The 14401-nt window shown below is 36.8% G+C and overlaps 1 protein-coding gene across 1 annotated transcript in view; it reads right to left on the minus strand.

The window, feature by feature from the left end:
* Positions 1-12800, minus strand: part of LOC131079436 (serine/threonine-protein phosphatase PP1 isozyme 3) — an 89365-nt gene extending 76565 nt beyond the window's left edge. The window contains exon 1 of the mRNA XM_058017384.2: positions 12195-12800. Coding sequence (XP_057873367.2) covers positions 12195-12372 — 178 coding nt within the window. The 5' untranslated portion in view covers positions 12373-12800. The remainder of the gene's footprint in view (positions 1-12194) is intronic.
* Positions 12801-14401: the final 1601 nt, after the last annotated feature.

The following is a 14401-nucleotide window of genomic DNA, read 5'->3' on the forward strand; positions in this document are numbered from 1 at the left end:
CAAATTAATGCCAAAATGATTAAAAAAATTAAGCCAAACTTTAAAGAAGAATACGCAATATAGCTTACACAATGATATTATGAACATTAAAAAATTTTAAAAATCAAAAAATGTAAAATTAAATTACTATTTCACTTACCTTCAATAGCTCCAAATTCGAAAAGGATCTTGTTGTGACGTTTTCACACATCGCCCCATTGCAAATGGAGACCCCCTACTTTTTAGGCCCTTCCGTTCTTTTGGCTTTGTTTTTTGGATCTTTTCACAGCAGTCTCGTCACTCTCTCCGCTTTGCAAGTGTTTGGGGGTCATATTGATTAAGTTTGTTTTTCGTTTGGGTGAATTTGATGAAGTCTAGGGCTCGTTTTGTCAATTTTAGGGTTTTTGTCTTTAGTCCTAGATTTTAGGGATTTCTTTTAGGGTTTTGGAAAAACTAAATGCAGAACTAGAATTAGGACCCTTCAAGGAACCTCCCAGTAAAATTTGAGCGAATTCTGAGCACTTACTATTTTTAGTAAGTTTCACTGCCTCCCTAATTGGTCTAATTTTGCCAAAAATCAAACTTACTATTTTTAGTAATTTCTATTTTTAGTAAGTTTCTATTTCTAGTAAGTGCTTTCCTGACCTATTTTGCCCAAACCTTGACATTTTGAAACACTTACTATTTGGGAACATCTATTTTTGGCAGGTTCTTCACAGGAAAACACTGAAAACTGAACATCCCTGAAGACGCTGAAGACTGAATGCTCCTGAAGATCATTTCTAAATCCGGAAGAGTCAGAAGAAAAAACAAGTTGAATCAAAAAAAATGGCTAAGTGTTGAAAGCCCATTCCTGAAGTGGAAAGCTCGAGAAATCACATCAAATCCATATATGGAAGAGTGGTCATGGAGAAGCCAAAAAATCATAAATTCCTTCCTCAAGCCAAAATTCCGCCCAAAGCCAAGTGAGAGTGCTAAAATGGAGTCTCCTTGGAATGCACGGGAATTTGATGAATCCTTGACCAAGTCAAAATGCCACCTAGGAGTGAAGGAGGGCGCCAAAATGGTATGTCAGGGAGGAATGGAAAAAGTGTGAATTCCTCCTTCATGGTCAAAATCCGCCCAAGCACTGGGAAGGGGCGCCAAAATGAAGAATACATGGAAAATGTAAAAAAAATCATGAATTCCTCCCTCCTTGAGGAATTGCGCCCTGGCCAAGGAAGAATGTTGAAATGGCTAAGTCAAAGAGAATCAAGGAAATGATGAAATTCCAAGACATAGGGAATTCCATGCCTAAGGTGGAAAACTGAAAATTTGTCTAAGGCATGAAAATCCAAGGGTCAAGGAGGAAATTGAAGGTTAGGAATGGATTGAAAAAGCAGAAAAAACCCCTCGAGAAAAATTTTAAAAAATCCATTTTTGGACACCAAATCTCGTCTGAATTTCAAATTTTTTGCAGATTTGGATTTGTAGGAGAATTTTCTATCTCCTGGACTCGGGACCTAAATTATAGGAAAGTTCCTAAAAAATAGGAGTTGTCAAAAGTTGGTCAAAAAGCTCCCTGCGGACATGAAGGAACGAATTTCCAGAATTTCTTCTCTAGTTCCAAAATGTGCCCAAGGTTGGAAACAAGACATAAAAATCAAGGTTCAGGAAGAAAAATTCAAAATTCAAAAAAAATGATTCCTTCAGGACAGAATTCCAGGAAAGTGAAAATTGAGAAGTGTTGGAAATTCCTTCCTTCAGGACAAAATTCTTGGGAATTGTGAAATTTGGCTAAGGCATGAAGGAATTCCTTCCTCAAGGGGTAAAGTAGAATCAAGGTCAAAATGAGGTTAAGGAGGAATTTTTCCTCCACATCGAAATTCCTTCACCATGGAGAAAATGCACTCCAAGAAAGGAATGGGCGCCAAATGAAGGTAAGGAAGGAATTTTCCTTCCAAGATGAAATTCCTCCATGACATGAAAATTCCGCCCAAGGAAGAAGATGAAAATTCAAAGGCAAGGAAAGTTGAAGAGACTTCAAGAAAATTCTTCTTGAATCAAATTTTCCCTCTCCAACAATTTGAGATGTGCAGGAGCGGATATATGACAGCAGGTTCCACTTGCATGGCCAGGATCTATTGAACGCATGGCAGTATGGTGGCGCATTCATTGCCGGAATATTTGACCAAATGGCGACTCGGTCATTGCATGTTGAATTTATGGTAGATTCTTTTTGCATGCAATCGCCGCATGTGGAAATGATGGAGCATTTATGACATAATGGGGTGATTTTTGCATGGATGAATATTCAACTCATGTTGGGCGAATTTGAAAGAGGTGGTGCATTTAATGCACAATGGATGCTATTTTGGGTACTTTTGAATTAATTGTACATGGGCTTAGTAGGTATTAATTACCGATTCCCACCTTGTTGCATCTTGAGTGGGGAATCTTCTAGGGTGAAAACCTAATTAAGGTTTTGCATGTAATCATGGCCTGAGGCCTATATAAAGGGGTGACCCCCCTCATTTGTAACAGAAGGGGGAGACTTGTATGAAATTGTTGCGATAAGTTTTGAGATAATAACAGTGAAACATTGTTCTCTGATGGTGTCCACTTAAGTTATTTTTTCAAAACTTGCATGGTTTCACCTTCCTCACTTAGATTAGAAATAGTAAAGTGCTTTGATTTCAATGGAGAATGTAATGGTGTTTGATGAATTTCCATGGTTCATACTTTTGGCATCTTGTTAATTATAAGATGTTGTGTAAAGTTAGCCTGAACCCCTAAATTTGTGCTAAGTTCGATTGTGGATAGTCGTTTGGATTGCGTCGTTTTTAGGTATTCAAATGCACCTTCTCAATTTGAAAATCCTCTAGCATCCCCAGAAGATTGCACCGGTTCTTGCGGAGTTGTAGTTAAACTTGGCGAAGCAGAGCTTGGTTTATTTGGAATTTGTCCACCAGAGCACTATTCATTGTTATCACTGCCTTTAGGAGTAGATTTAGATCCTTCTAAACCCTTTCCCTTTTACTTTCAGTTCATTTTAGTTCGTTTGAAGCAGAAACATCACATATTCGCTATATCCGATGATGGAGTTCTAGCCACAGCAAAGAAGTGAAAGAACGATGCAAACGTAAGGCCCCTTGGATTACCAGCATTCACATCAGCCAACTGAGTCACGTCCGTAGCTTAAAGGAACCTTGGAGTCGATTGTTTGAACTTCTTGCAATCTTAGCATGCAATCGCACTTTGATCAAGAGAGAGTGAAGTGACCGTTAGGCAACTTTATTCTGTGTTCAACGTAGTCATAAAAAAACACGTCAACAGATCTAAAAGTCCCTTGAGACATGTGGTGGTTTGTGATGAACATCTGGATGTCCTCAGCCTCTGCATACACATCTTTGATCCATTTAATTTTATTCCCAATCTTTTGGAGCATAAGATTGAGTGAATGGATCGCACAAAGTGTCCAAAAGATGTGATCATAGCGCTCCTCAACCAACAAACCAGTAGCTCTACAATTTTTTGCTTTGTCCGTTATGACTTGGACAATATTGCGGGGTCCCACTGACTCAATGGCGGAGATGAGAACATCTGCAATAAATTGGCCATCTTTTACTTGGCCCTCACAATCCACAACTTTCAAAAACATTGCCCCTTTAGGGGACACCGCTATGACATTGATCAAGGGACGATTTTTAGAATCTTTCCACCCATCAAAAACAATTGATACACCTGTCTCAGCCCATGAATCCTTTATGGGTTTCAATGCATCTTCAACCCCCTTCACCTCTTTTCCCAATAAGGTTCCATGTACCTTTTCATAACCTGGGCCCTTATACCCTCTTGGAGCTTCATTAACACTTCTCAACATTTGCTTCCAATATGGGGAGCAAACAACATTGAAAGCCAACCCATTTGCATATATGCACCTTGCTACATCTTGGTTACCATTGTCTCAACTCATTTTGAAATGTGGTTTCTAAAGGCTCCTTTGTTCTTTTGCATGTCAAGGGTGCTTCACTTTGAGGTTCAGTTGTGGAAAAGAAGGGGTTGGTTTTCTACTACAACATTGGGATTAGATGGGGCTTGCATTCCCTTTGTTTTTTTTGGTGCGGTTTGATTCAATCTGCAGGCTTCTTTCTCGTCTACTGCCTCATGCTCCCAAATATATTTCATCACCGTCTCATCTGATATAGGTTTACCCTATTTTCCAAGGCATTTTTTGATGCCTCTTCCTGGTATTCCACACAAATGGCCTACCACCCGATAATATGAACTATTATGTTCTATACAACATCCTTGGCATCTCCAACGGAATCCGCCACCTCCTGGAAACGGTCTTATAATGTCAACATACATCCATTGGGGAGAATTTGGATAATTTCTTTGTTTTGATTGTTCATTTGTGCCAATGGAGGAAGAGGTAGATGCCATTCTAGTTCCTATGGCAAGAAATAATACGAACATATTCAAAAACAAAAACAAAATAATGAAAAAACAATTAATGTTTCATGTTTGACAATTTGTAAAACAAAAATAGTTGAAAAAAAATGTTCAAAAACCTTCCTCTTGTAGCCAATGGAAGCTTGCAAATGTGTGGAAATGATGCTGCAACACTTGTTGAAGCTTCAAAAATCAGTCTTCAACTCCTCCTATTTGATTTTGGAAGCCAAACTTTGTTCACCCTTTCTTCAACCTGCTAGCAAAAAACTTTTGTTTGCAACACAAATGAGGAGAAATGAGCCAAGTTTATGTTTAAAAGTCACTTCCTGGGTTTTATTTTCATTTTTTAACATGCGGATTTTTAAAAAAAAAATTAACCTTTGCAAAAGAACACGTTTTTTGGCCACCGGCCACCTGGGTCCGCTTTGGTCCGCTCGGGTCCGTCCTTGCTTGAACCACGCCTGTGGAACACGGACCCTGTCCGGACCAAGACCAAGGGGGTAGGGGGCCGAACCCAGTAACCTATATATATATATGAGTTTATTGGCTCATATGCATATATTTATATATATATTATAAAAATAAGAATCAAGAATTGATTTGTGATCGGTTGTTACCACGGCAGTCTTAACCGATGCTTTTTCTACATGTTAGGAGGGTGTGGGACTTGACTCCACCCACGACTCTCGAGGAATTCTTTCCAAGAGTGCAAGTAATAAATTTCTTTCAAGAGTTAGAATATCTCATAACAATGTTTGGATGGGGTCTTGTCAGGTTTGGGGCAAAAATGGGTAAAATGAGAACAAAAACACTGCAATATCACAAACCTTGAGGGACATATTTTGGATGGAGCATAGATAACATAGATGGTAGATTTTGTAACAAGCTTGGAGAGTAGTGGATGTGGATCAAGAACGCAGAGGTTCATATCCGTGCACCCTCACAATCATCTTTCAACCAATAGCAGGCATGTTTAATACCTTTTTGTCATTTCAATGAATCTTATGTCTCTGTGAAGCAGTAGCTTAAATTAAAGCTTACAATCTGCAACTCGTTAGCACAATATGTTGACATCCATACCTCCCTCTATCGATATTATACACTCACCATCAAAAAGCCCGGCCAGCATGAAGAAGTCTTCCACTTCACATCAAAATCCACGATAGTACAGGTGAAAACTCAGACCTGCTGATATGAAAATCACCTCAGACTGAAAGCTCCAGATCAAACCTGAAATCAATAAAAATTCAGACATGTAAAATCATTAGGAATGCAATGCATATCAGATTAGAGAAGTTTGAAAATAGGTAAAATCAGTATATATCAGTCATGTTTGATGATACTCTTGTTTGTTTTGCAGATAGCTAAGGAAAAAGAATGAAGGAACTAGCTGCAAGCAGCATCAAGGTCCGATGCAAGAAGCAAGCATGAGGAATGACAGAGAGAAGACATTACAACTTGGAGAGATCAAGATATTCAAGGCTCAAGGAATCAAACACAAAGACAACATTGCAAGAGAGAAGATTCCACGAGGGAAGATATCAAGCTAAGCAAGGAAGTTGATTGCTCTGTAACGAAGTACACTTTCAAGATTCATCAGCATGGAAAGGGAAGAATAAGAGCAATGCATTCAAGGTTAAGAAGGGCAAACACAAGTGAAAGAATCATGTTTCAAGGATGAATGATCAACACCTTCAAGGATGTTGTTAAATGAAAAATGAAGGAGACAGCAATGAACATACAAGATCAAGAACTAGGATATTCAAAGACATCATAGTGATGATGAAGGAGATGCTAAAGTAATCTAGAATTTCCTCCAGAAATCCAAGAATTGTTGCCAGTACAATGGGCAAGTAATCCAAGACGAAGGCTTTAAGCGAAGGGATTCATCTCTAATGCAAGGTGAAACACACAAAGGTGAATTCCCAAGTATAAGGAAGGGTAGGTGAAGGTGATCAAATCAGATAAGATGATACAATTTGGGAATATCTCCCACCATCATCACCTCGGGCGCTTGGAAATGTTGAGTATAAGAGATATTGCCCAAATCAAAAACATTTGTGATGAGTTACAAGAGGAGGAAGCCAAGGTGGCACTTAGTCATCACCAATCCAATCACATAATTCCAAGTCAGGGCATCCAGATTCAATGCACTTTACTCATCCAATGAGGAGGATAACTACCACATGTAGAGGCGCAAAGTTCGATGTACTAACCTCATCATTCATTGGTCAAAATTCAAAGAAGGACATGTGTCCTATTTATTGTAATTTTATCATCAGTCAAATATTAAATGTTATGTAATGGGTGTAGAAAACCCTAATTAGGGTTTCCATCTTTCAATCTTGGCCATTCATGTGGATTTGATCCTGGCCATTCAATTGTATAGAGAGCACTAGATAAGGCTCCACTCTCTCATTGTAAAGGTTAATAGTTAACAGCCAGACGATAATAGTTGATAATTAATCAATAGGAGATAGCAAATAGATAGAGTAGTGTAGAAGAAAAGAGATTGCTGCCAAGACTTTGTTGCAAGAAGCATATTATTTTCATTGAAGATATGGTGAAATTCATGTGTTGATTCAACATTTACATGACCTCTACTTCTCAGATGGAAGCTATTGTGGATTATTAAAGGTGAAATTCGCATGTTCATACTACTTGTATTTTGCTGATTGCTAAATACCTTGTGTGGTCAAATGAACTCTCTATACAAGCCCAACTTCGATTGCTACTTACCCATTGATATGCATCACATGGTGTCTATGTTGTTGATGGTGATTTGAACATCATAAGATTATCTTAAAAGATCGCACTAGCTTTGCGTAGCTATTCTTTGCAGGGCAAAGCAAAGCCAAGTAGAGTTTCACTAAGTCATTCATAGTCTCTTGCATCCCTAGGATTAGACTAGCTTTCTAAATCCTCAACCTTTTTTATCTTTTTCTAAATCGAGTAAATTTCACATTCCAGCAGCATTCAAGCAAGAGTTCAAGTACAAACGTAAGTCCCCCTTGTGATTCCAACAAAATCACATCAACCATTGAGCTTATCCACACATCAAGACCTGACATTTAAAACCTTGGAGTCACCTCAAGTGATCACTTAGTTTAGCATTTAGCAGGATTTTATTCAAGGGAGGATAAGATACCTTGGTATTTTATTCTATGTATGTAGTGCATCAAAAACACATCAAGACTTCCGTTGAGCTACTCTGGTGCTATAATCAATATGTTCATACCTCTTTTTACCATGATAGATATTGTTGAGAACTTGAGATAATCTCAACCTTTTCATCTTTGTGACTCCAAGCTTCTAGCTTAGTGTTGTGCAAAGTAATCATTAAGTATTCATTTCAGGAATCATCAAGCTCTTCTACTAAAACTTCTGAAAGGACAATCTGTTTATCTCCATGTTCCATCTTTTCTTGAAACTTGGTTTCCTCGTCTTTATCTTCATTAATGTTAGCCTGAAATAAATGATTTTTCAGAAATTGGATTGAAATTTTCAACCAAGAGATTCTAACCTTTTGTTTGATGTATGCATTCTTTCTATTGTTTCTCCTTGTTTGGCTCAAAGACAACCTGAATATTTGCTTTCATCTATTCTTCATGACTTTTCTTGTTTGCAGCTGTTTCCATCTCAACTCCTTCCTTTCTTATTTTCGTGAAGTATTCTTCAAATGATACTTCAAATTTGCCCTCCAAAATGTAGTCCTCAAAAGTTCTAAAAACCACACCTTTAGGAAGAACTTTCTCAGTGAGATCTCCCTGAAAATTGATTTGTAGAAACCTCCCATGGTTAGCAAATAAAAACCCTGCACGTTAGCAAGATCTTGGCTCCGATACCACTAAGTGTCCCAAATTAGATTAATTTGATAATTTAATCAATTTGAAGCAATGGACATCAATTGAATTTAATTCATCAATTCAAAATCCTTTGAAAATATCTTAACCAAATTAAACCGAAAAATCCTTAAAGATTCAACAATATCCTTCACAATTTATGCACCTGAAGTGTTCTCTAAAATTCACCAAACTTTAGGAAACTTCTTGAAAATGAATATCTCAGATTTATTACATGAAAATACACTAATTTTCTGTCATCAACAGCATATTAAACTTGCTGTGAATCTGATACAAAATATGGAAGCAAATCTGAAAGGAAACCCACTGCAAACTTCAACAAAATTCAAGAATAACTCACCAAACTTCAAGTCAGCTTTATTGATGACAAAATATCATGGAAATACATGAAATAAAAGCAAACCCACGGCCTCAAGGCTGCCAATGGACTTCTGCAAACTCAAATCAAAAATACTCCAAAAAGGGTGCCAACAGGCACTACCGAACAATACTGACTTTCAAGAAACACCCAACACACAAAATCTCTACTTAATGATAAATTATCAATTTGAATAATAAAATAATAACAACATAAAGCCAAAATGCTGTAAACAAATTGAAATCACAAGCCCACAACTAACACCCCAAAACAACTAGCAAATTCCTACAAACTGCTAAAAGAAACTCTGAAATCTAAAACCTTCGGCACAATGGAAAACTCTGAATGAGATTGCACCTTGATAACCCTCAAACTCCCGTCCTTAGTTCAACTTTCAAACTCCTATTATACACTCTCCTTCTCCATTGGTTTATAAGCCACTGAAGAAACAAGCAAAAGCTTAGCATAATCTGTAACTTGAATGCTCATAAATGAAGTTAAAAACCCTCTTTTATTGAAAACCAATCCAAAAACCAAGTTGGGCACCAAAACCCATGGCCAAAGAGAGAGATTCCTTTGCATGAAGTGCATGTAACCTCTGATGCCAAGTGTCCACTAATTTCTTCCATTCCCAAAGCATCGTGCCACTTGCTCTGGCTTGTCATAGCCACTAAATGCCAAAAATAGGCTACACAAAGATCACACACCAAGATTGGGAAAATAATTAAATTAAAATATATGTGGCAATAAAATAATATTCTAAGTTTTCGGACGTGTAGTGTCGTAGTTAAAACACTTCGTTGGTGAAGCGGCCACCAAGGTTCAAACCCCTGCTGGGCCACTGTGCTCACAGGTCTTGTGTCTTCGTTGGGCTGTTGTGCTCACGGGTTTGAACAAGTGAAGTGTGGGGATGAGGTCCCCCGTTTGTGGTCTCACCGGTTCACAACTCCGGGTCAAAAGCGTTTCACATGAAGTCGGAGGGCGTGTCATGCCAGCATCGCCAGTCACGTTAAAAAGTTTACCAGGCATTAAATTTGAAAAATATAAAAATAAAAATAAAAAATATTCTGATCATAACCAATTCACCAAAATGAATTTTATTTTCTAATATGTCAAATGTTCCTGATTTGCTATTTGAAGACTAACAACTTACTATTTTTAGTAGATTGCTATTTTTAGGAAATTTTGAAAAAGAGACATGACATTAAATGATATATACATTTTAAAAAGTCTTTAAGATCTTGAAACAAAAGAAAGAAAGCAACTTTTGTCTCTTCAAAAACTGCTTGTTTCTTCTTGCACAAGTAGGACATGTGATGTCATAAATATAAGATATTGTCTTGTAATGAATAGCTTGTGATCCTCCATCAATGCCATCAACAAAATCTTTGGCCATGGTGTTTGCCAAAAGCTGCAGCAATGACACTAAACCAAGATTTCCTGGGCACAACCCTACTATTAGACAAAATATATTCTTGTTCACTACAAGATGGTTGGCATCTTCCATCATCTTCTCTGGACTCAAAGTTTTGGCTACTCAATTGCAAGAGCTACTAGGCGGCTCCAAAGTTAATTTCAATTATGTTTCTATGTCTGAGAGTGACACTTACTGTAGGGACAATTGTGGCTCAAAACATATTCTACAAACTCTACCCTTGTGGATTCCCCACATCTCTATCGAAGGCACGACCGAACAACTTAGATGCTCCCCAAGTACATCTCAAATGTACCTATGGGGTACCCAGTTCATATGGGTCGTGTTGTGCATAGATCAATAAGAAACCTATCCCAAAAACACTTGTGGGGTGTCTAGGCCATTTGGGTCGTGCCTTGGATGAAGCTATGGGGAAACAAACCTATTCAATTGGGTATGGGATCAAGTTGGTCAAACCAACCATCGTGAAAAACTTGACCCTAAATGTACCTATGTGCAACTTGGTACAAGGGTTGGGATGGGCAAACCCAACAATATCGGAAATGTACTATTCCATACCATGAAGAAGAATGTAACTCCAATTGAAATGTACTATTCCATACCATGAAGAAGAATGTAACTCCAATTTTCATTTCTCAGTTGATTAGTGAAACCTAATTGATTCCTATACAGCCATTTTCAAGAGGGAGTATTTGAGTATTTGCTAGAGAGAAACGCTAGAAATATTTTCACTAATTGGAAATTTTTTGGAACTTCATTGTTAAATGGCATCATTAGTATTATGCAATTTTTGAGACAGTATTTGTTTAAAATGTTATGTGGTAGTTTTAAATGCACACTCCTTAACAATGCAGTAACTAAAAAAAATGTGCCATATAAGCAGAGAAACCTGATTGATTCCTATACAACCATTTTCAAGAGGGAGTATTTGAGTAGTTGCTTGAGAGAAATGCTAGAAATATTTTCTCTAATTGGAAAAGTTTTGGAACTTTGTTGTCAAATGGCAGCATTAGTATTATGCAATTTTTCAGACAGTATTTGTTTAAAGTATTTATTATGTAGTAGTTTTAAATGCACACCCCTTAATAATGTAGTAACTGAAAAAATTGTGACATATAAGCAGAGGAAAGAAAGGTTTTATAATTTTCTTAGCAATATCAACAAAGAAATTAAGTCTTTCCCCTAAATAAGACTACTTAGTTCAGTGATCAAACAATTAATAGCAATTTTACACCTCATCCACACCATAATGTGGTAAATATTTGTCCTTTTTTTATTGGCCAAAATTGAACTTTGAATATTGAAGTGGATAATGTCTAAGAATAGCCCCTAACATAGTAATAATAAAAAGATCTCAAAACTGACTATTTCAAGCATTCTCCTCGGTGAACCTATTGAATGTGTAAAAGATGGCTCAAATTTGTTTTCTTTAAGACTCCAGTAATTATCAGCTTTGCAATAGACTCCGTAGACCCTTTGACAATCTTTGATGAAATCATAAATTATGATATTGTGTGAACTGTGACGTTTTGATTTTGGTATGGTTATATGTGCTTTATAAATACATAAAAGAGTCAGGAGACCTTCAATAACATTTAAATAACCTTTTGGAGGTCAAACTCCTCCCTTTTAAAATATTAACCGACTCTAAGGCCTCCAGTATTTGAAAGAGGATCTTTTGCTCGGTTAGATACTATCTCAACCAGTCAATCAAAGCTGGCGTCAATATAGTGTAATTGTGCATCCATTTCAAATATCTGTGTAAAATTAAATGTCTCTATATCTGCCATTATATTCATTAAAATCATTAATAGAAATTCATCAAATAAAATGAGCTAAAATAAAGCATTCAGCTTTAAGCAGGGGCCTAAGTTTATATCCCCAGGAAACATGTAGAGCTGAAACTGAGCCAATAGTAAAGTTACTCCCTCATTAGAAGGGCTGAAAATTGAGCACAATAATAAAATCTCATGTATCCTATCCTAGCAGACGATATCAATACAACCCCCAAATGAATTTGACAGAAAAAATAGTCCCAAAAAAATTTATGCAATAATTGAGAAAGCAAACTCAAAACTCCGTCAAGAGATTAAAGAATTGGAAAACTATTATGAGAAAAGGGTACCCAAGATATTAATGGGCGCCTCCAGCTCCAACAACATAGGCTCCTTCATAAATATGTCCTTGGCGACCACGCATAGCTGTCGTATCTCTGCTTCTGATAATTGTAGCTTCTTCCCCGGGGGCGAACCTCGAACGTCCAGCAGCCTCTTTATCAAACTATCTAATGCTGCAGCTTCCATCCAATCCAAATTTAAAAGCCCAAGACAAAACAATTAATTTTCCTCCTTTCTTCACACCCTCAAAACACCAGACCACAACAAAGCCCAGGACGGGAAATTTAATGGTCGTGGTGATGGTGGGGTGGGGTGGAGTGGAGTGGAGAATGAGAATAAGAATCATTGTATGATAATGGGAATAACAAGTGCACTTTCTGCGTATCGATTCCTTTCACTTATCTGAATCCAACCGCGATAACCAGTGTATAAATCAGCGTGTTTATTTACAGGGGCATCATACCGGTGGAGACGGAGACAGGGCTCCCATCATATTCGAGTTCTAGTGCTCAAAATGCCGTGAACTCTCTCCCTTGTGGGCATAATTCAAAATGTAAGAAAACAAAACTGTCATTTTTAGTTTTAAGAAAGCAAATAACCATCGATGCTTTCTGACTAAGCCTCCAGTCCTGAAAGGTATTATATCCGTCACTTTCATTCTTTGTGGTCGTAAACAAATGTCATGGCATGCGTCTTTATAATTGTTTGGAATGGATATTGATAAAGAGCTTTTATACTAAAGGTGTAATGGTTATTCGGAAAGCAATAAAAATTTTGGATGATATCTTGGATGAATTAATGAATGAAAGATTTTAATGACGTTTATGTTTATGAAATTAAATAGTTTATGGGATAGAAAAAACCAATCTTTAATTTATCTTTAAATTTTTTTCAATGTTGAATCTTCTATTATTGATCTTGACCAAAGGTTGGTACAGCAAAAGGTTCATCAAGTAATGCAGGTCTCTACCAATTTTAAAATAAAGATTGTTATCTATAGTACCTTTTTTGAAATGTTACTACAACAAATATATTTCCAACCTTGTATACCAAGCCCAAGGAGTTTGTTTGAATCTATAAAGTGACTTCTTGAATCTATAGACCATATCCAGATATTTTGACAGCTTTTTGACAGCTTGAACCCATCTGGTTGTTCAACGTATACTTCTTCAAGTTCTCCATTCAAGAATGTTGACTTGATATCCATCTAATATACCTTAAAGTTCTTATATGTAGCAAATACAAGAAACATCCTTATAGCCTTCATTTTTACTACTAGAGCAATTTTCTCCTAAAAATATATGCTTTCAACTTGTGAATAACCCTTACACACCAATCTTGTCTTATTCCTTGTGACTTTTCCATCTTCATTTAGCTTGTTCCAGAACACCCCCTTAATTTCTATCACATTATTATCCACTAATCTAGGTACCAATTCCCATGTCTAATTCTTTTCTATCTGATTTAGCTCCTCTTCCATTGACTTTATCCAACTTTTATCCTTGCTTGCATCTACATAAGTCTTTGTCTCCACCTAAGATATAGTTATTTATTTGTTCACTGGTTTCTACAAGTCTTCTTTGTGTTTTAACTCCTTTATTCCTGTTTCTAATGATCTGCTCCTCTGAATAATTCTTCTGCATATACTTTGTTGGTGTCTTAGGTGTTTGCTTATGTTCTTTTTCTTCTACACTTATCTCTTCTTTATCTTATGGAGTAGTTGGCTCTTCTTTTGTAACAGGGACAACTTCCATTTTAGTCTTAGATTCAAGCATAGTCTCAGTTTAATTCCAATCTTGACTAACTCTGACATTAGCACTCTCCACAATCTTACTCAATCTCTTGTTGTAACATCAGTACACCTTACTCCTTGTAAAATATCCTTAAAATATTCCTTCATCCAACCTTGCATCAAACTAACCTAGATCTTCCTCATCTCTCCTTATGTAGCATTTGCTTCCAAAGATTTTGAAATACCTAACTATAGAAGATCTTCCATTCCATAGTTCATAGGGTGTCTTTGTGTGATTCACTATTATTTGCATTCTATTAAGAATGCAAATATCATTATGCACAACTTCTCTCTAATGCACATTAGACAGGTTAGCATCCTTCAACATAGTTCTAGCCATTTCAAAAATACTCATAATCTTTCTTTCTACAACTCCATTATGTTGAGGGGTCCTGGGAGCAAAAAAAGATGCCTTTTTAATAT

This window comes from Cryptomeria japonica, chromosome 8 (assembly GCF_030272615.1).
Source record: "Cryptomeria japonica chromosome 8, Sugi_1.0, whole genome shotgun sequence".
In the NCBI taxonomy this organism is placed as follows: Eukaryota; Viridiplantae; Streptophyta; class Pinopsida; order Cupressales; family Cupressaceae; genus Cryptomeria; species Cryptomeria japonica.